The sequence below is a fragment of the Microtus pennsylvanicus genome, chromosome 14 (genome assembly GCF_037038515.1).
Source record: "Microtus pennsylvanicus isolate mMicPen1 chromosome 14, mMicPen1.hap1, whole genome shotgun sequence".
Classification (NCBI taxonomy): Eukaryota; Metazoa; Chordata; class Mammalia; order Rodentia; family Cricetidae; genus Microtus; species Microtus pennsylvanicus.
In genome coordinates, this window is record NC_134592.1 from 29,561,357 (window position 1) to 29,584,303 (window position 22,947).

At 42.6% G+C, this 22,947-nt stretch overlaps 1 protein-coding gene across 13 annotated transcripts in view; it reads right to left on the minus strand.

The window, feature by feature from the left end:
* Positions 1-21,786, minus strand: part of Gpatch2l (G-patch domain containing 2 like) — a 53,895-nt gene extending 32,109 nt beyond the window's left edge. For 5 of the 13 annotated variants that reach the window (XM_075948673.1, XM_075948675.1, XM_075948668.1 and 2 more), the window contains exons 1-5: positions 21,695-21,775; positions 19,006-19,677; positions 5,014-5,078; positions 1,459-1,635; positions 567-646 (exon numbers count right to left, since the gene is read on the minus strand). In XM_075948673.1, coding sequence (XP_075804788.1) covers positions 567-646; positions 1,459-1,635; positions 5,014-5,078; positions 19,006-19,667 — 984 coding nt within the window. In that variant the 5' untranslated portion in view covers positions 19,668-19,677; positions 21,695-21,775. Of the gene's footprint in view, positions 1-529; positions 647-1,458; positions 1,636-5,013; positions 5,079-19,005; positions 19,678-21,271 lie in introns of all 13 variants that reach the window. The other 8 variants (XM_075948674.1, XM_075948669.1, XM_075948677.1 and 5 more) reach the window with 6 other exon arrangements.
* Between the last annotated feature and the right edge of the window lie 1,161 nt (positions 21,787-22,947).

A 22,947-nucleotide genomic window follows, 5' to 3' on the forward strand; every position in this document is an offset into this window, starting at 1 on the left:
GTTAGGAAGAATCGATGGCCCTGGCAAGCACAGAACTGAAGAAAAGCAGGTGTCCCGGGGGCCAGGGAAGAGCTCTTAGACTACTGTGAAGCAGGCTTAGTGCTATTTGATGTGTAAGGGAATAGATGTACTCATTTGGTTCTGTTTGTTGTTGTTTAGCTTTCTCCTTTTAAATCAATTCTAGAATAAAAAGTCAAATGAGGAGAAAAATACATTCCTGAATTCAGGAGTTATAAAGAAGCCAAAAGAGATTTTCAAAACTTATACAATAATATAGGGTTAATCACAAGTGCAGACGAGAGAGATCAAATCAGCGGTCTATACGCAACAGAGGCGGCAGTAAGTACTTGGTCAGAACTTTTACGAGGATAAAGTGTTTATCTTTCATGTTTGAATCCATTCAAATCCCACATAACGTTCATTCACCCTTCTTAACTCCCAGAACATTTCAGTTGGTTTCATTAACTCCAGAGAGTCCTGTGATGCCTTCAATGTCAGTAGGGCATGCAAATCCTATGGGGACTACCACCTTCCCACAGCACTGGAGAAACCATGAGATCTGTCACCTTCCCTGCCAGCCTTCTCCGCCCCTTCCTGAGGCACCGAGCTGCAGCTCCTGGCAACCGATTCAGACGAGCATGGTATCCTGTGGAAAGAAAAGGGCCTCAGTTGTTGAACGTACAAGATCCATAAGCACAGATGTTCTAACACACTGGAGCCCTTACCTCAGCATCTTCACAAGGTTTACTGTGCCCATATCTTTGTCCTGAGCAGTATGATCACAGGTGTACCACTGAGAGCAACAAACATCAACAAATACCAGATAACTGGCTAAATGGTTGATTGCTACTCCCTGAGAGTCCTACATTTACAGAGCTAAATAAATTATAAAACAGTCTTGTTCATTGTCACACATCTTAGGCAATGGCCCAGACATTCCAAAAAGTGAAATGACTTGGTCACCATATGGAGTTAACTAAAGAGAAGTGTCACCACACTTCTGTCTCCTGTTATGGGTCCTTTCCACCCAATTCTGCTCCTTCAGAACTTAAACGAAGCAAAGGAACAGACACGCATTTGTGTCAAAGTACACAATAATAGGATCATTAAAACAAATACATTTAAAGAAGTATTTTAAAGCCATCCACTTAAAAATGCCATAATTTCTTGCATGTGAATGCTCCTTGTAAGAACCGATCTTTCAAACCTCCAACGAGCATTCCGGAAGTATTGTGTCAGCTTTGGAGCAGGATATGCTATGACGTGACTGATGCCAGGCTTCCTAAATGTGTCCCCAGAGTCCACATGCTTTGACCTAGTGGGAGAACCCTGAGCCAACTCTTCAGTTCAGAGAGCGATGCACTGTCAGAGGCAGGCAAGTGACTGAGCAGGGCATGCTGAGTCTTCACAAAGAGAACCATAAAGTCATGACCTTGACTTTCATCTCTCCAAACTCACCTCTTTGAGCTGGCCGGGAAGGTAAAAGGAATGTGGGATCTGAGAATTTATCCAGTCCAGAGTCCATTCTTTCTACTTCAGTGCAGTGATCAGGAGCCCACTTGGGCAGAAGGTTATGGACAGTGAATCCGGGGACACATTCTCCTTCATAAAACCAATCACTTTGCTCATCATCCCCTAAAGGAAACAGATCATGTCCTGAGCTGTCATGTTAAAATCCAAACACCAGGAGGGTTTCTTAATGCTATAGTTATTATACTGTCAAATAAACCAAAGCACAAAAGAACCTGTCCAGTCCCTCTTGACACACATTAAGATAAAAACTAAGGCACCAACCTAGTTCCACATGAATGCTGGACTATTTTTCACCTCTTAAATAGTAAAATCTAAGATCAAGCCTTCCAGCCCTTCAGAATCCATGTGGAAAACTCAAAAGTATGTTTTTCTCTCCAGAAAACCCCAAGCTCTAACTTACAGCGAGGCAACTCACACCCAAAAGTCAGGGTGAAGCTAGCAAATGAACAGAATTTGAACTCAGAACCTGACAAAGGCCAAGTGTTTTCCATAAAAAACAAACTGCCTTCCTTACCATTACCCATCATTTAGATAAACAGAGTTCAAAGCAATGTTTCTCAATTCAAAAATCACTGGGGAATTTTCATATATTTATATTTTATCATAATAGATCAGTAAAGAATTTATGCCTGAAGGAAGGGGAAAGGGGAAAAAATGTATAGCTCAATTTTAAAAAATTATGCCCATACTTTGTTTTGGTTGCTATCTCTTTGATAGGACAGAAAATCATTTTGAACTAGAAATCCAAGCTACCAGGAAAAAACTAACCAGAGAAACAAGCAATAAAGCTCTCTAAGACTTTTCAAAAGGGCCACATTGCTCATTAATGGTAAGGTCCCAACTAACCCATATATCAAACTCTTGGTTTGAACTTCCAATTACCTACCATAACAACAGCTCAATTTCTACTAGAGTGTACTCCTGCCAACAAGACAGGAATAAAGAGGCATCTTCATGTCTGCTACCTCATCCCCTTTCCAAACCACAAGAACAAAGTAAACTATTACAACAGCATCTAAGGTTCATGAGGCCTTCAACCTCCAACATATGTATATGTGTACACACAAACACACACACACCAGGTTCCACATGCCAAACACATGAAGCCACTAACACAGAGAATAACGACTCTTAAAATTAATTAAAATTAATGTGGAAATCCCAAGGTGGTCAATGGACCATACATTCTACAAATAATAGCTATTACTACCAAGTACCAAAGGACATGCTCTTTGGTGTATACTGGTGTCTCACTGCAAACAGTTGACTTGGAAACAGGGGTTCTCAAACTCCAGCAAGCATCAGAAGCACCAGAGGCGCTTGTGAAAACCAGGATGTTGGGGAAGTGAGGAGATGACAAAAGATGGGAAGGAAGATACATGTCAGGTGACATCCAGACCGCTGGGCCCTATCTACCAAAGTTTCTGATCTGAACCAAATACTAGTAAGTTCCCTCGTGAAGCTGAGCAGGTCTGGGGAGCACAATCTGAGAACAATGTGCCTCACCAGGCAGAGACACAGGTGGACTCAGAACAGGCACTGGTAAACATGGCCAGCTTCTACACACTATGACATGCTCGTTCCATTCCCATCAAGAAGCATTTCTCAAGACATGACTGCAACAGATAAACTCATTAGATTATGTTTTCTGACAATGAATTAATGCAGAATGGGAATTCACTCATGATCCAATAATAAATTTTTTAAAAAAGGACTTGTAGCTGGGCATGGTGCCACACTCCTTTAATCCCAGCACTCAGAAGGCAGAAGCAGGAGTATCTCTTGTGAGTTTGAAGACAGCCTGGTTTACATAGTTAGTTCCAAGACAGCCAGGACTATGCAGAGAGATCAAGCCTCAAAACCAAATAGATAGATAGAAATATGGATGGATGGATGGATGGATAGATGGATGGATGGATGGAATGAATGAATGGGAAAGAGAGGGAAGAGAGAGGGAGGGAGGCAGGGAGTGGGGGACTGGCTGAGGTAGAAGAGGTTTTGTGAGACTGTGAGATAAAATCCTGCCATCTTGCTTCTCTCTGCCACCCTCTCCTAGAGGCAGCCTTGGCTGTTTGATCCCAATAAACCTTTTGTCTACACAGAGTAGTCTAGTTTGGGGGCTTCACTGCACCCTCTCTTACACTTACCTAGGCTTATCAACTTAATTGGGACTCTTGTATTCCAGGCAATGTATAAGGGGGCATGGTTAGAAATAATTCCTGGGGCCAAGAAGATGGCTCAGTTTTAGGATGACTTACTGTGATTAGTACCTAGGTTCGGTTCCAAGCACCTACATGGCAGCTCACAACCATCCACCATTCTAGTTCCAGGGGATCTTATGAGTTTTCTGACATATTCAGGATCATGAGCCCTCATGGTGCACATACATATGCTCAGACACACACATATGCAAAACATAAAAAATAAATATTTAAGAATACTAATCCCCAGCTGTGGAATGCTTCAATGGAAAGCATATAACACAATAGGTGATTTTAAAAAGCAGAGGCTGGAGAGATGCTTATTAGTTTGGAGCACTTGATGCTCTTGCAGAGGACCTGGGGTCAGTTGCCAATACCCACATGGGGACACATAACCATCCATAACTCCAGTTCCCAGGATTCAATGCCTTTCTTCTGACCTAAGAGATTACCAGGCATACACATGGTACACATTACATACATGCAGGCAAAAACACTTATATACTAAAATTTAAAAACATCTAAAACAAACAAAATCAAAAGGCAACACACACACACACACACACACGTAAAGGCTATCAGTCAGGGTACCTCCAGGAAAAAATATGCACATTTAAGTGACTTTTTAAGACACTTATTAAATATTCTTTCAGGACACTACAGGGTTATCCATATGACTCTATCATAATCTTCAGGCATTCAAACTTAAATAAGGCAAAAGTTATTCCTCAGTAAAAAGAACATATCAACCCTTCCCAAAAGAATGATGTATGAGAATATTACTGGTTAAAAGTAAGAGAAACTTTCACAAGTTCCAGCCTTAAGAATTACTTCAGGGCCTGTAAAAACTACAGACTCCAGGGACCAACTCCAAACCCATCTGATTTTGAGCAGCTCAGGGAATCTGAACTGTCCACAGTTCCCCAAGTGGGTCTCACACACCACCAATAAGTCACTCCACAGTTACTGAACTGAATCAATCACTGAGACAAAGTCCCAAAGCTGGAACCAAGATTACTGTGCCAGAACTGGAGAAAAAGCTCAGAGTTAAGAATGTGTACTGCTCTTCCGAAGGACCAGAGTTTGGTTTCCAATACCCATATCAGATAGCTCACAACCTGTAACTCCAGCTCTAAGGGGATCTGGCACCCTCTTCTGGGCTCCACAGGTGACTGCGCTTACTTGCACATACCCACACTCAGACACACATGTATACACATAATTTAAATTAAAAAATAATAAGTCTTTAAAAACACTTCTACACTTTTACCAAGATTACCTTGCCGTCCTTCATCATTGGTGAAGAGCCCTGTGTCGCTGCTGCTGCATACACTGCTAGTTTCACTAGGAAAAAAAATACAAGAGAACTCAGCTATTCCAGTCAAAAACCATTTCAAATGGAAACATCCCAATAGTCTCTCTAACTTCACTTCAGCCCATTCTGTCAATCTGGTATGTAAATTTCACGTAGAAGACACAGGTAAAGTTTACTTATCTCCCCTCCAAAGGTAAGAGAAGAATGCTAAAACTCTTGCATATGAAACTAGTTTCAATACATTTAGAGTTACTGTTATAAAAGGTCATAGGAAGCAGCAACCAATAGCTTATTCTCCTTTTCTTTCTTCTTCTGGTATGACCTATGAGGTATGGAGATGAGTGCAGAAGCCCTCAAATGGTTTCTACAGTTTAAAGTGGTTGGGAAAAGAACTCCAAAAATGAGTATATTCTGACATTTAGAAATTACACAGAATTCAAATCTCAATGTACATAAATAAAGTTTTATTGGAATGCAGCTATGCTCATTCATTTATGTATCATCTGGGGCTTACCGACTACAAAGGTAAGCAGATGCACCAGAGAATGGAGAGCCTACAAAGTCTTCAGATACTGCCTGTGTGCTCATTAAAGAAAAAGCATGTGGATCCCTGTATTGTAAGTTCTACCCTACGGTGAGTATGTTCCCATTGTTTTAATGTCAAAAAAATTAAAAGAGGTGTTTCATTGTAAGGTCTATCAAGATTCTACTAATTCAAGTCACCAGCAACACTACAACATACAATGCTTCTATGATTATTTTTACATGGAATATATTTTATCCTTATATTCTAAATTAAAAGGGCAGGCTCTAAAGATATCTGTTGATCAAAAAATATGATAAATATTTTCTCCTACTGTGTCAACAGCATTTTAAGAGAATATTCTTGAAATAACTTGAACTGAACTTATCTAAGAGTTTCCCATATGGAGTTTGTAATGACAATGATGTCATAAAAACATCATCAGGACTCTAAAACTATGACCAAGGGAGGTATGTATAGTCTTGATTTAAAACATTATGTCTATAGAACAGTTATTCCATAAAACTATCATTATTCTACCAATGTGGAAATCAGTGTATTATGACAGCATTTTCTAATTCTGTGTAATCTCTCAAGAGTAATTTGCGTTATGAAACAGTAAGTACATGTTAAAAAAGAAAACAAAACATTGTTAGCTGGGTGGTGGCAGCAGCATGCTCTTCAATTCCAGCACTCAGGGAGCAGAGGCAGGCAGATTTCAGTGAGTTTGAGGCCGGCCGGGCTACAAAGAGAAACCCTGTCTTGAAAAACCAAATAGAAAAGAAAGAAATTATTTCCTAAAGATTTATATTATTTATCATGTGTACAATGTTCTGCCTGCCTGCATATATGACTGCAAACCAGAAGAGGGCACCAGATCTTATTACAGATGGTTGTGAGCAACCATATGGTTGCTGGGAAATGAACTTGGGTCCTTTAGAAGAACAAGACAGTGCTCTTACCTACTCAGCTATCTCTCCAGGACTCAAAAAGAAAACTGTTAGTACAATTTGCTAAGAAAGAAAAAAAAAAGTGGGAGCTGCAAAGCATGCTTGCACACAAGAACTAAGAAGCAAGAGCAAGAATGAAGTCCTTGCTAGAAAGGCAAATATGTCCCTTCTGAATTAGGGCCAAAGGTAGCCAGCCCTACAGCCCTTCTCACTCATTTCTTGCTCAGAGATTGTTTTTTTTTAATTAGATTTATTTTATTTTATGTATATGGATGTTCTGCCTGCATGTATGTGCCTGAAACCCTCAGAGATTAGCAGAGCGTGTCAGATTCTCTGGAACCACAGTTATGGACGGTTGTTAAGTCACCCTGTGGGCACTGGGAACCAAACTCTGGTCCTCTTGCAAGACAAAGTGTTCTTAACTGTTGAGCCATCTCTCCAGCTCTGAGATTATGACTCCTAACAAATCAAGACTGTAAGATTTCTGAATAATTTAATCAACTATAAAATGTTAAATTAACACTCATTGGAAACTAACTCATAAGAGGCTAGAGATGTAGCTGAATGGGGAGAAAGCTTGTCTCGCATACATAAAACCCTGGGTTCAATCCCCAGCCCTGCACAGACCAGGTGAAGGAATGTACACGCACAATCTCAGCACTTGGAAGAGCAGGGAGGAGGACCAGAAATTCAAAGTCATCCTCTTAGATAGCTGAGTTCAAGACACCCTATCTGAAACAAACAAACAAAAAACCAGTAAGAAACAAGGGGTGAGGGAGGGAAGGTACCGGTGGGCAGACAGACCAACAGGTAGGCAGGCTGCCCGGCTGACAGCTTTTGTTTTGTTTTGTTTTGGAGACAGGGTCTCTCTACACAGCCCTGTCCTGAACTCGCTCTATAGACCAGGCTGTCATGGAACTCAAAGAGATCCTCCCGCCTCTGCCTCCCTAGTGCTGGGTTAAAGATGTTCACCACCACACTGATACCTTTCAGTAAAAACAATTTTCTTTTAGCACCTTTGTAGACAAGCTCAAGAATGCAAGATGTCAGGCTCCTGCATATTCTTTCCCACTGCCAAGCCCTAAATGTTTTTCTAACTTTGTCAGGAGCCTTCTGACTGGACAAGGAAAAAAAGCTGTATCTCTTTTCTGCTCAGAGAAACTGATCGCACCTCTGTAGCATCCATCTCACATGTGGTCCTCTGAAGCTCAATAGGAAGACAGAATCTAGCCTCCGAATCTTCAGATAAAAAGGAAAATTAGCCTACAAAGAGCAGATAATGCAATGCCCAACCAATTAAAGAGACAGCATCTCGAGCAGCCTCCGTACCTCCTGGTTTTTGCTCAGGAATTGTCCTGTCCTGCCCTCTCTCATGGGCTTATGAGATCCAAACCTACCAACGTACACACAAACTCTTCCTAGGCTCGCTCTAAAATAATGGAGAGAACTACATTACTTTGTACAAAAATCCCTCAATCCAATCCTAAAGTAGGAAAACAAAAATGTTTCTAATAGGAAAGTAAAAGACTCTCTCCCCATTAGCCCAGTTATATGTTTACCAGACACTGCTGGTGCCTGCACCAAGCCTAGCAAGAATCATCTCAATGGCAATTTAAATGATGCACTTGATAAATCCTCAGGGTCAAAATAACAGGAGAGGAATACAAAGAATTAGGAGAGTGCTTTCCAAAGACAAATATATTTTTTAAAAAATATTTATTTATTTATCATTGTATACAATATTCTTTCTGTGTGTATGCCTGAAGGCCAGAAGAGGGCACCAGACCTCATTACAGATGGTTGTGAGCCACCATGTCGTTGCTGGGAATTGAACTCAGGACCTTTGGAAGAGCAGGCAATGCTCTTAACCTCTGAGCCATCTCTCCAGCCCTAAAGACAAATATCTTTCAATTAATAAGTGATAGCATAGTCTAGAGTTTAGCCTTACAACACTAGGAAAAGCATCCCCTTTTAACAGCTGAAAAATGTCAAAAAGAGTCGGGGGGGCGGGTAAAAGGAAATTTAGTGGAGTCTAAGAACAACTTGGAGAAGGTGAGTTCTCTGGTTCACTTATTTATTTGTGTATGTGTGTACATACACTTATATGGTGGTCAACAGGACAACTTCTGGGAGTTGCTTCTTGTCTTCCACCATGTGGGACCCAGAGATTGGACCCAGAGATTGAACTCTGGTTGTCAACCTTGGTAGCAAGCACCCCTACCCACTGAACCATCTAGCTAGCCCTATGGGTTGTCTCCTTTCACTCTGTGTGATCCAGGGATAGAACTCAGATCATAGGCTTAGCAGCAAGCACCTTCACCCACTGAACTGTCTAACTGACCCCATACTTCTCTACAATGCTTTCCACTTAAAAAATATTTCCATATTTCACTGAGCAACATGATCACCATTTTAAATGAGACACAAAATTAGAGCCTGGAGTTTGGACCACCAGCTGTATTATCTAATTACTACAGCATTATTGGAAAAGCAACTGAAGCACAACCAAATGAAATAACACAAGTGTAAAGAAAGCCAGCGTGGCCAGCACCTCCCACCTATTAGAATGAAAAGAAGGTGGTTGGCGCACACACACATCACTTACAAGTAGCACTTTGCTTTATCACACATCATCCAGCACACATACCCAAGCTTCCCACCAGAACTTCTTTGTAATTAGAGGCTCTCTCAGTGGAGCAGATGATTAGGCACATATTCACATCCACATAAGCATGGATCACAGGAATGAGCCCCATAAACTGCCCCCACACTTCGTCTACTATAACCATCTCAGTCCATCACTTAACAGTTCAGCATTATATCCTCAGAAGTGACTCAATGGCTTCTGTCTCTAAAGTGTTCTCTCCAAATTCCGAAAATGAATTGTATGTACTTTTACAAGACTAAAGGTTATAATTTCAAGTGAGTCTAAGGTCTCGGTTTTAAAACTATGGTATCTTTATTTTATAGGAAAAACCAATTGTTTGGGTTTTTTTTTTTGATTTTCTCAGTTTGAAATTCATGCTTATTAGAGAAGGCCGAGCCAATGAAGTGAAAACCCAATTTCAGTAGAGAAACATCTTCAGCAGTCATTCTCAACTAGAGGCAATTTTGCATCCCTCTCAGGGTCATTTAGCAACGCCTCCAATTTTCTCCCTCCTATACTGGGGACAGAAGCCTGGGCCTCACCACTGAATGTACATACACCACCGCAGCCCTTGGAAGCATTTTTCATAATAATGGCATTTGAGTGGAGAGAGAGAAGTACACTGGTGCTTGCTGACCAGACAGCCTAACTGAACACCAGTGTCAGTGACAGACCAAAGGCTAAGGAGGGCAATGATAAAGAAGATACCAACGTCCTCTTCTGGGCTCCACACCCAGCTGTGCACATCTGAGTGCACACATTCACACAATACACCACACACACACACACACTTGAACTATAAAGTTAGCATGCAGGTTTGTTGTCCCCATTTATTAGCCAAGAAGCTGAAGACATTATCTCTTACATATAATTTTTATATATTTAAAACTAAACAGAAATTTATGGCTCTTATGATTATTACAATAAGAAAAGCTTTTAGGTTAATTTTTCAAATTTCATAATAATGTATTTAACAAAAACTTTAAAAATATTTTAGAAGCACTGACCCAATTCACCCCTACTCTTCCCCTCTATTTCCTACCATGCTTCTGGGTAGAGGTAGAGACTATGTAACTGCAGGTCATCATGAGCCTGAATCCATCTAGATGGTACAACAAATGCAGCCAGCAACCTAGCCAGTTCACGTGAAAGGGACTAGGACAATTGTGTAGTTTGCTGGGTACACTAGGCTGTGGCTGAGCTCAGAGAAGCCCACCCATCCTTTAAAACATTGTCTACCTATTTGTAGCATTAATACCAATTCACCTTTAGTTGGGTAAGGGTTCATTTTTAAGGGACCTACATTTCTGAAACTTTCTTTTTAAACAAATCTTACTTTTTACACGTGTATGAGTGTTTTGCCTGTATGTATGTCTGTGTATTATGCATATGCTGGTGTATGTAGAGGCCAGTAGTGGGTGTCAGATGTTACTGGTATTGGAGTTACAGGTGGTTGTGAGCTAGCATGTTGGTGCTGGGAATCCAACCTGGGTCCTCTCAAAGAGCAGCAGTGTTTTTAACCAATGAGCCCTCTCTCCAGCCCCTATTTCTGAAGCTTTTTGTTGCCTTTCCGCATAAAATTTATCTTTTCTATATGTAAGAAGAAAATAAAGCTTTTCTCCTCTAAATTTTGCCAGCAAATGCAGCCTCTCACATTTATCACCGGGGATGAATGCAATGGTATTTTCATCCCTTTTAGGATCTGTCTTCATACCTGGTCCAACCAGACTGCCAATGCAGAACTTAAAACGCACTACCAGGACTGTATGGGGAGAGAATTGTTTTCTTTAGTTATCAATTTTAAACTCAGGTTTAATTTTTTTTTCCATTCAGTAATTTTTTCCCCCATCAGTTGTATCTCTTAAGCCCTTCTTTGCCAATGTCTTGGTTCTTCACTGGGAGAATACATGCACTGACTGGGCTCTGATTTCTTACCCTCCAGACCTGATGTCCTCTCTCACCATCTGCATTCTGAGAAGACTCGAAGTTTTCCATATCATCAATTCTGTCCTTCACTTTGTAATTACAATTATACCTTAAATTTCCTTGTACGTTTTTCTCCCCAATACTGGTTGTCTGAATACTCACCTTCCAATTCTGTTTCCTATTTTAAAATGATTCTATTTGTATCCTGGTGAACACTTCCTATAATATTCTTCTAATTGTCACTGCAGTTTTTAAAGGTTTGTTCCTCCCCTGAACTTTGAGAACAATGTGCCCCTTTCCATCATTCTACAGAGTGTGTTCAAAAGCCTCTTTTTCTTTTAGTGAACATGTCCCAAATTATTTGTAATATTTCTCCTTTAAATAAATGAAACTGGACAGAATTTAATTCAATTCCTCTGACCTCATGTTCTAGCATGCTTTTAGTCATAAATCACTGTATAAAATTCTACATTTCATTATGATATCTTTATAACTGTATACTACATACAGAGCTCCTAATCACCCCTCCCACAGGCTTTTCCTTCCATGCTGGGCCCCTGCCCTTTCCTCTTCCCAAATGGCTGCTCCACAGCTTTCAAGTCCTTTTGTTCGTTTCTTTGTTTTGTTTGTTTGTTGAAAAAGGATTTCTCTGTAGCTTTAGAGCCTGTCCTGAAACTAGCTCCTGTAGACCAGGCTGGTCTCGAACTCACAGAGATGCGCCTGCCTCCCAAGTGCTGGGATTAAAGGCATGTACCACCGCCACCCGGCTCAAGTCCTTTCTAAAATGTCTAGATTACATATAAGAGAGAATACATGTGATACTTGTTTTTCCGAGCCTAGCTGACTTCATTCAGCATGATCTCTGGTACCAGCCATTTTCCTGCAATGATATGATTTCATTATTCTTAATAGCTAAATAATATTCCATTGTGTCTGCAAACAGTATCTTCTTTACAGCTAGGCTGAGTCTGTAACGTGACTACTGTGAAAAGTGTCACAACAAACATGGGCATAAAGTATCTCTGTCCTGGGCTGGCATGAATTCCTTCAGGTAGATAAGCAGGAATAGCATAGCTGGATCATTAATTTTCTTAGAAGCCTCCATACTGATTTCCATTGTGCCTGCATTAATTTACATTCCAAGACAGTATAAGTGTCCCCCAACCCCATCCTCGCCAGCATTTGCTATTGTTTGACTTCTTGCTGACAGCCATTCTGACTGAGGTAAAAACTGAGTGAATGTCAATGTAGTTTTGATTTGCATTTGCCTGATGGCTAAGGATAATGAACATTTTTTCACATATTTATTGAGAGTTTGTACTTTTAGAACTGTCTGCTCAAACAATATGCCCATTTACTGCTTGGATTATTTGTTTTGGTGTTTACTTTTCTGAGTTCTCTGTAGACTCTGGGTATTACTGGGAAGAACAGTTGGCAGATTTCCTCCCATCCTGGAGGCTCTCTTTATTCTGATAACTATTGCTTTTGCTGTGCAGCAGATTTTTAATTCCATGTAATCTTATTTGTCAAGTTGGGGATTGTTTCCAGTTATTCAAAGGTCACTGGTTACTATCTGTCCAAGAAAATATACATATATGGCCTCAGGCCCATTCTCCTTTGCCTGACCCACCCCTCACCAAGAGGCGCGAGGAGGCCTTGACATAATTCCCAGGGTTACTGGGTTTTCAACTCACACAGGTCTCCTAGACTGACACTGGATCACCTCCCTACCCTCACTACCTGACTCTCACCCCAACCCACACCAGCAATTTGTAACAAACTGAGGCATAGGAAACATGACAGTCTAGAATGCACTACAAAGAGGATCTTTCTCCTTTTCTGGCCATGCAATACTAAACTGTATGCTTGAAGGCTCAACTTCCCCTGACTGCCTCCTACACACAAACACCAAACACACTAAGAGAACCAGACTTCCCTATTCACAGAAAACTGAAAGATATAGGTTGGAAGTGAAGGAGGAAGTTAACACACCACCTGAGACGTTCTGGCCATATTTGCATTTCTGAACCCAGGGTTGCCTGGGGAGAATGCACACAAGGTCTTGCATTTTCAGGTCAGACAAGATTACATTTCACAATATACCAGCCTGCAGCAGAGGAAACCTGGCTGATAGGTTAGCTCTCATCCTGGTTTCAGGTTAATGTGAGTGTGCAAACGTTTCATTTTTTCCTGTTGTTTTCAGCTTCTATTACATTTGCTTGATGACTGATTGGGGGTGGGGGGAGTTATGAGTGTCACAGGGCATGTATGGAGGTCAGAGGACAACTTGTGGGGAACTGGTTCTTTCCTTCCACCACATGAGTCCTGGAGATCCAACTCACGTTCTCAGGCTTGACGGCAAGCAGCTTCACACATTGAGGCTTCTCACTAGTGCAGATGTCTGATTTTTCCTAAGTATTATAGTAGATAGTTGAAGTTGTTTATTAGATGCCTTTTAAAATACAAATTCACAGAATTCCTAACAGCAGGCAGACTAAGAAGCACAGGCTCTCCAGGGGTCCTTAAAGAAGTGCTCCAGCTTATTTCTCTCAGCTCTGGGATAATGGTAATGGACACAAAGTCCATGCTGGAATCCCTAATTGTTGCAGTAACCTAGAACTCAGGACTCAATGAAATGATCCACTTCATTTTCATTTTCTGCTCTATAATTATATATATATTTACTGTTTAGATCTGTACTTTCTCGCAAAGCTCTTTTTGGAAGGGAGGCTCTAAGAGACAGACCTTCAAATACAGTCATATCACGTGTGCCTCCCTAAGTGTCTTGGGACTGTTTCTGAGGATGCACTATCAGAACAGACTAAGTCTATATAGCAGTCTGTGCTAGTCTTCCAATACCTTTCAGTGAATGCTGTCAATAGCTGCAGAGGTAAGTATTTACTTGGTCGGCATCTCTGTTTACAGAAAAGAAAAACAGAACTTCCAACACTACATATTTTCTTTCCACTGCCCCAGTAACCCCTGATTAATGGCCCCCAGTTGCAAAGGAGACTACTTACCTTAACCATGAAATAATGAATGCTATTGATCTAACAAGCTACTGCTATAGAATGTTATTGATCACCCAATCTTTGGTTAAAATGGTCCTCATTTAGCAATTTCACTGTCACAAACACCTGGTGCAAAGCACACTCATAATTAAAGAATTTGGGGCAGTTCAAGGGAGAGGTGATGGACAGAGATCTCAGCTTCCTCCCATTTATTCTCGCTTCTGAGCTATTGTTTGTGTCAGAAAGGATATTGATTTTCTATAAAAATAAGAAAACAAGAGGCACCAAGGGGCTGCAGAAGGTCAGCATGGGCTGGGGAAGGAGGGGACAGGCCTAGTACTCCATCTCTGTCACTTGCCTTCCAAGAAAAGGGACTATTTTCTTTCTGTGAGACTGGCCTCTAATCCATCACCTGAGGAAGGCTCTTGATGAGACCGATCTGCTCATAGGAGAACTAAACTGTATGTAAGAGCTACATATACATACACGGCACTGCTGAAGAGCAGAGAGCACCAGCTACGCTCATCACTTAGGGACAAGTGATCCTCGGAAAATCTGAACGAAGTAATGATATTTGAAAGAACTAATTTTACAAGATTTGTAAAATCTCAGAGTGTTTACTCCCATAAATACACAGAAAACATTACAGTAATAACTTGATCTTTACAAAGCATGAATAAAGTTATTATGTAACACCCATTTCTAAACCCTCACAAGTCTTAGCTGGAACGCAACTGAAGAACAGAACAGAGAAAGAAAAGCAGAAAGAAACAGCAGCAAGGCTTTAAACTGTTAGCAATTTTTAATTGCTAGCAATAAGCAAATTTAAGTAAACTAGAAATAAAGCCAATTAACATACACGTTACCAAATCCAAAGCACTTAATACATCATTTCTTAAAACACTACCCACAGACTAGGCTAAGGTTAATAATCAACTTCTTATCTCAGTAATTTTACAAGGTGGATCAAGGTTAGTAAGTTTACAGGGCTGATGGTGAGAACCCTCAACATGACTGACAGGAAGTAAAGTTCAACACTTTGATCTTATGTGACTGAAACATGGCACAGCCAGGTAGCTTCATTAAATAGCAGCCACAGGGATTCTTGAAAGGACTTCTTTTAAAGCAGAAGGTAGGATAATTTTGACATAATCAACTTGCCAACAGGGAGTAATACACAAATCATAACTATTTTCTATTTGCAGTCTAATGTTAGCCCTGCTTATAAAATGGGCCTTGGGTGAGGCTCAGTTTCAGAGTACCTACCCACCATGTACAAAGCTCTGAGTTCAACCCCCAATACTAAAGTGAAACAAATTAGAAGCCACAAGCCTGTAATTCTAACATTTAGGAAGCTGAGGCAGGAAGATTGCAAGATGCAAGTCATCCTGAGGTAAAGACCCTATCTTAAATAATATAGTAATAATGAGTAAAAATAAGTAATAATGAAGAGCAGCTTGAAAATTGAAAACTTTTATTCTACTTCAATGATGAGGAAAGTTTGGACATATTCTGATGCCAGAAAATAAGAAGCACCCGTCTCTCAACAGAATGTGTTTAGGGGAAAAATACAAGGGCATTTCTATTTGTAACAACAGATAAATGGAGACAAGTCAAGAAGTGATTTAACATTCCTTTAAAAATTTGATTCTCTTTATTCATTTTTAAAAACAGAGTATCGTATAGCCCAGGCTGGTCTCAAACTCATTGAGTAGCTGAGACTGGTCTTGAACTCCTGGTCTTCCTGTCTCTACTTCTTAAATACTGGGACTAAAGAATGCGCCACCATGCCTTATAATTCAATTACACATTTCAAAGACTTTTTCTCAGTGTGTGTCCATTACTATTGCCATAAACCCATCACCTAGTTTCCCTGTATTTTAAAAGAAATTTGGAAATATAAATGGATAAATGAAGGTGGAATTATTTAGTTTGGCCGGAATCAGGGAGAGAAATCTCCTAGGGTTTCCATACCTTCCTGTAACAGCGTCACCATGCTAACTTAACAGTGAGGTAAGTTGTCCAGACTGTGAGATATCTTCCTGTAAAGCAAGCACCTCTTCTGGTCACTACTAGGATTTCAGCCTCTCCCTGCTTCAGCATGGGACTCCTGGGAAAAGTTTTAACTTTTGGGTCCATTGTTTCAATAATCTTAACAGTGGGCAGTGAGAGCACAAGGGAGCCTTTTAAGGTGTGTATGTGAGTGTGTGTGTCCAGAAAATCGTATTGGATCTCCTTAGAGTTGGAATTACAGGTACGTAACCCAGTGTGGGTGCTAAGAACTGATCTCAAGGCTTTTTGACAAGTACTCTTAACTGCTGAGCCCTTTATCTAGCCTCCAAGAGGGTCTCCTTTTAGAATCCCCCCTCCAGCCACTGTTCACATAGGATCAATATCACACTGCCACTCCACCCACTATTCCCTCAGTGATAACAACTCTGGCATCCCTATCTCTGCAAGTGTCTGAAGTCCTGGCTAGGGGGAAAGCCCACGGAGGAGAGTCAGTTCTCTTCAGTGTGAAAAGAAGAATTTCATGAGAACTTTTGTTGACTTCAGTTTCTCCTGGTTCTCAGATTAGAACCTAGAGCCTGACAGCCTGGGATAGAAAGCTAGAAGACAGATGCATCACTGCTGGACCACAGGCCCAGGCCCTGTGCTTGGAGCTGTGCTTAGAGAAGACAGCTGACAGTCTCTAGCACACACAGTATCTTCAAGTTTAACAAGAAATTCCAGGGAAGAAAAAGACACAAGCAACAATCTAAAGGGCCATCTTAAGTCTGCATTCTCAGTTCTAAGAGTCTAAGATGTCAATGCCTGATCTTACAGTACCTTGAATGCAGAAACATGTTTCAGAATCATAAAGGCTACATGTTGGCTAAGCAATTCTTGTTTGATTAAAAATAGTATGAGTATGAGGGAAGAATACCTTTATAATCCAAAAACTACATATAAATTAGATAAACAGGACTCAGAATCAAACTTAGAAGAAAATTACAAGAGTCAAATTGTAAGCCTACTTCAAAACAGCTGAACACACTGGCAAAATAGAGTTAGTAAGAAAAAGTTTCAAAGTTAAATTCAAAGGCATTCAGAAAAGGAGGAAGCACACAGACCTCCATGGCTTGTATTGTTACCAACACAGCCTTGCCTTGGTGGATCTAAGCTTTGTGCCTTTGAGGGTGGGAATTTCAGAAGAACAAGGTCATAAGAAAGGTTATTTGTGCTACACTGTAAAACATAACAGGTAGCCAAACCTGGTGAAATATGAGTTTGGAAATCAGTTTGACTCTGTCTGAGCACTAGGTGACCCTGGCAAATTACTCAAACTCTAAACCTAGTTTTCTCTTCTAAAAATACAAATAATGAGGTTCTACCATAATTGTAAGGAATAAATAAAACTATTCAGCAGACACGCAGTACAGTGCCTACCATACAGAGTATTTAACAAACCTGCAGTGCTCACCCCACCTAACGGCCACCCCTGACAGCATCCGAGTGGACACAGGAAGAAGGTTAGCAACATGGCAGAGCTGCTAAACATCCTGCAGTGTGTCACAAAGAACTGCAACAGACACCAAAGGCATCCTCACGGAGAGGTAACATTTTAGCTCTAGTAATAATATTCAGGTATCAGGCTGCCAAGTATCCATGTTTGCAGGGTGATCTGACATGGAGAGAAGTGAGTTACCAAAACTACACTGACATTTTAAACATGCAACCACCAGAGAACTTTATCATGTGATACAAGATTAAAAGGACTCACGGTGTTATTTTCAAACCACACTATATATGCACACAACTTAAATGTCTGCCATCGGGAAACACTCAAGGACTGATCAAGATAGCTCAGTGAGTAGGTTAAAGCACCTGTTGCCAAGGCTGATGACCTGAGTTTGATTACACACAGATACATACACAAACTCACTCAGTCACTCACCCACTCAGAGGCAGGCAGGTAGGCAGGCACTAAAGAAGCCATGAGATGGCTCAGTGGGTAAAGTGCTCACTGAGTATGCATGAGGACTTGAACGTGGATCCATAACATCCACATAAAAGCCAGGAGCGGCAGTGCATGTCTATAATCTTACTGTGAGAGCTGAGACAGGTGGATTCCCAGGGCTTGCTGACCACCCAGTCAAGCCACTTGGTGAGCTCTGGCTTAGTGACAATTTCCACAAACAAGGTGAAAAGAAAGAGGAAAACATAACCATTCACTTTGGGCCTCCACAGGCACATGCATACATGTACACAAACACACACACACAAACTAAGAAATGCATGCAATACAGTCAAACTATAACTAGCAGAAAACAGAATTATAGCCCCAAAGTATAGAAAGTCATGATTCTCATTCTCTCTCTCTATCTCTTTTGAGATAGGGATTCTCTTATCAGTCCTGAAACTTTGTAGGCCTGGAATTCACAGAGATCCATCTGCCTTTGCCTCCTGAGTGCTGGGATTAACGGTGTGGGCCGATTCTTAAAGAGCAAACCTAGCTTGCATCTGTTTACAAACTGCCTAGACCTGGCACCCTGTGCTTTCTCTGTCATAGCTGTCAACACCAGCTCTTGCTGATACTTTGATTCTAAATAGCAGCAGCTTTGTATGAACCGAACAATATAAAAAACAGCAAATTATTTTTTAAGACAAATTCCTGGTTTAAAATACATGTTTGAAATTATTTTTAGGCTTAAACTGTTTGTTACACACAGCCTTCTTGACATAGAGAAACAGATTTGCGAATGGTACTTTGCAAAGCAGCTGACTCCAGGCAGCCAGCCTACAAAGGCAACACTAGCATGGCCTGCTTAGAAGAGAGTGGAACTCATTGCAGGCCTGGGATTGCACTCCAGGGAGAATTCACCAGGGAGACCTTTGCTTTAGGAGGGGCGCTCTCACCATTCTGACATGTTCTCATCAGAGCCCTGCTTCGCTTCCTCCGCTTCACACTCCATCCTCTCTTTCCTTCCTGTTCTGCTTAGGAAAGTCCTGTTTTCTGTGGCCTCGCACAGCCCATGCCCTGATGAGGTCCAGGGAGTGTTCTCCTTCCAGCGGGACAAACGCTGCTTCTTGGCAGACTTGAACCTGCAGCCTCTCTCGTAGCTCCAATCTGACACCTTCAGCTTCTGCTGAAGGCTGGCGGCCACCTCTGACGTCACTCTCTTCACCTTCCGCCGGCGCCTGAGGGGTCGGCAAGGCGCGTTTTCGGTAAAGGAGTCAGATTCATGCCAAGAGTGTGGCTTACTTCTAATGATGGCACTGAGAGCTGGGTGCCGTTTGCTCACCACTGTATCATCAGAGTCACTAAAATTGGTGGGCGGAGCCACTTCTCGGCAGTCCTTGGTGGCTTCATCCAGACTTGACTCCGAGGCTTCACTGAAGCAGCAGGCATGCTCTGCCAGGTGAGAAAAGTCAGACCTGCGTTTCCGGCCTCTGCGCTTCCGAAGCTGCCGTCTCTGCTGCCTGGGGCTCAGGGCCATCTCCTCCCACAGCTCACCAAGCTTACTCTGCTCAGATGTCTGCTCCAAGGCTGAAGCTAAGTCATGTACCAGCTCATCCATGAGGCCACATCTGCCAGAAAGAAGAAGAAGAAGAAAAGCTTGAAGAGCCTGGTGTTTCCAGTAATTTTATAAAGCACATAATGGCACTGTGGCTCCCTGCCAGGCTATGGGAAATAGACTCCTTTTATCCACTGCAATCACCACTGTTTCCAACATCCATGCACCCGAAAGCCACACACATAAGGCGTCTGGCCCTCGTTTCGTTACATACCTGAAACCGACATATCCAATGGCTCACTAGATGATAATTGGGACATTAACAAAAACAAACAAAGCTGCTTCTTTCCTCCAATTAAATGTGTGCCTTGATTGCCTGAACATGAGAAAGTGTCTCACCAGAGAGGGGCAGCTCATCACACGACTTCAACACTATGGTAGGGAGAGCTAAGGGAGGACTGGACAGAATCCAGTCACAATGGAAGGCCAGGCAGTGGTCTGGGATACCCGCAAAAGATGCTTGCGGGAAGGAGGAGACAAAGATCTGAGTGGCGGCTATCAGGAAGGCTTTGCAGGGTTCATAAAGAATCTGTGGTTACCCAAGTAGGTACTCAGAAAGAGGGAAAAAAGAAAGCCTACATCTGGTACTACCATGGTACCAACCGCCACCTGGAAGTTACCAGATACAGAACGCCATAGAATATGGCACTGATCTTTTTATTATGATTATCATTTTAGCATAGTACTTAAGACTACTCATGTCGGTCACCCCAATTATGTGCCTTAGAGCCAATCACACTAAAGCAGGACAGGATGAAACTAAAACGGGTATGCAGGGCGACGTCTCTGAGACTTCTGGCCAGCAGAAGCAACACTTCCAAGGCATGAGTGGTAGAGGCAATTTTCAAATTTTCACTTTCAAAAGGAACGTCTAATACCATCTGTACAACACCTAAATTTTGTATACTAAAACAGCTCTTTCTCCCCAGCTCTTGTTAAGCCCAGAGTACATCTCGGCCATAATCAGAGTTTAAAGCTGAGCTCAGACCATATATCCCTTCATACAATTTACATTTTGCAAAGGACTTTCTATAAAAACGGTTCCCACGGGGTCCCTATGTCAACAAATTCAGAGGCAGGGAGAGTTTCCCGGTTTATGGGTCACGTCTGCAAGAGCAATGGGGCCACCTAGCTCCAAAAAACTATCACTCAAACACACTTCCTCAAGTGTCAAAAGCCTTGCACATAAAAAGATCATTTCTGCTCAGCAATCGGTAATAGCTTAAAACGCTAGGAATGGGATTTGGAAAGCAAGTGTCCCTAAACTCAAAGTAGAGAAACACGAGGGAACAGCAGCAAATCTAAGTCTCTAACAAAGAACTACGGCTTTGAAACTCAAGCAGAACTGCACAAACTTTAACGTGGAACAAGTGTACTAAACGAAGTGTCCTCAGATGCTGGCGCAGAAGTCTTGCGTCTCACGGTGGACAGAGAAAGCGAGCCCTGGCACACCCACACCTCCAGGCTTACTTTCAGGAGCCTATCCTGAGACACCCTGGTCTGAGTCACTCGGAACGCTGGTGGGCCACAAGCAGCCAAGACTAGCTTAGTCTCCCATCAGTGACGGGAGGAGGGGAGACAAGAGGCAACTTCTCATTTGGACTTACCCGAGACAGGGGGTCAGCTGTCTAGGGCAGAAACTGTCTCAAATCTGGTCCTAGTGACTGGGTTCCCACAGCGAAGGGGTGGAGGGGAGGGGGTGTCACGGTACCGCCACCGAGGTGAGAAAAGCCGTGTTTCGGAGGGCTCTCCACCATGCCCAGCACGTCCCCAAGGGCCAGGGAGACCCCTGTTCGGGATACCAAGCCTGAGCTCTCGCTGTCGCCCACCAAAGACCCAGCGAGAGCGGAGGGGACTGTCGCCGCGGAGGCCGCCCGACCCTCAGCGCCCAGGATGAGGAGCCGCGTCTAGGGCAGCAAGGCCCCGCCACCCTCGATCACTCGCCGCAGCCCCGCAGTGCCCTGGGCCACCCCGCTGCAACCCGGAGCCCGCCAGGCGCGGCCCTGCCTCACGGACATCCTTCCCCTCACCGGCTGCCGCAGCGGCTCGCACCCGGCGCCTCCTTCGGGGCTGAAGCTTCTAGTCCGGGTTTCCCTCTCTGACCTCATTTCCGGTCTGGGCCGGAGAGGTGGGGCTGCAACGGTAAGGGAGGGGCGGGCTCTAAGAGAGGACACACGCCCTCCCTGTACTTCCGCCCTGCGGAACGCCCACTTCCGCTCTGCGGTGGGCGGGCCACCTGGAAACTAGGAAGTGGAGTAGGAGGGAAAGGAGGGCAGAGACCACACATCTCTCTTAGGTTGCTGACATTAAGGAGAAGTAGGTCACCTGCCTTCTTATTGTTACTCAAGACGTATAAAAGTGTACGTGGCTTGAGCAAAAAACAAGCCATACTGCATTATCACTCAAAGCATAAAAGAAATACTAATACTCTAATCCTAAGTGAACGAAAAAGTTAGTAAGTAAAGATAAATTTCCTGTAAAAGACATATGCTCTCTTGACGCAGAACCCCTGTTTCCTCTCGAGCTGTGCATAGCAGCTTCCTTCCGAATAACGCAGTACTGAAAGGAGCCCAAAAGGAAGCAGCTTTACGGAGGGGAGCCTGGCAAACATTACCTGGCTAGGATCACAGTTAACATCAACAGTTCTGTTGGTAGCACATGAGCTTGGTATCTAATGTGAATGACACGTTATGGTGCTTTCCTTCCAAAAACCCATAACCCCAGTCTAATCTCTAGAAAGAAAGGAAGGGGAGAGAGAGAGAGGGTGGAAGGGAGAGAAAGAGGGTGGGAGGGAGGGAGGGAGAGAGAAAACCAGTTTAAAAAAAAAAGTATCAGCACCCCCCCCCCCAAAGACCAAGTTCTCAGCACCAACGAGATTTTTTTGTCCCAGAAAGACAAATAAGAGACAAAGATGCCTGGTGGTGGTGGTGCACACCTTTAATCCTAGCACTTGGGAGGCAGAGGCAGGTGGATCTCTGAGTTCTAGGCCAGCCTGGTCTACAGAGCTAGTTCCAGGACAGGCACCAAAGCTACAGAGAAACCCTGTCTTGAAAAAAAAACAAAAACAAAAAAAAGAGAGACAAAGATAGGAGATAGAGGACAGGGGAAAGGGGGAAGGGAACAACGGAAAGGGGGCGGATATTTGTCCCAGAGGGACAAAGGACTGCTCTGGATAGAGGGGAGACAGACGTGGCCCATAGTCAAATGTTGGTTTATAAAGGTGAGATGGGAAACTCCGTGTTAGGATGAGGTGTTTAAGTTTAATTGAGCATGTTAATTAGGT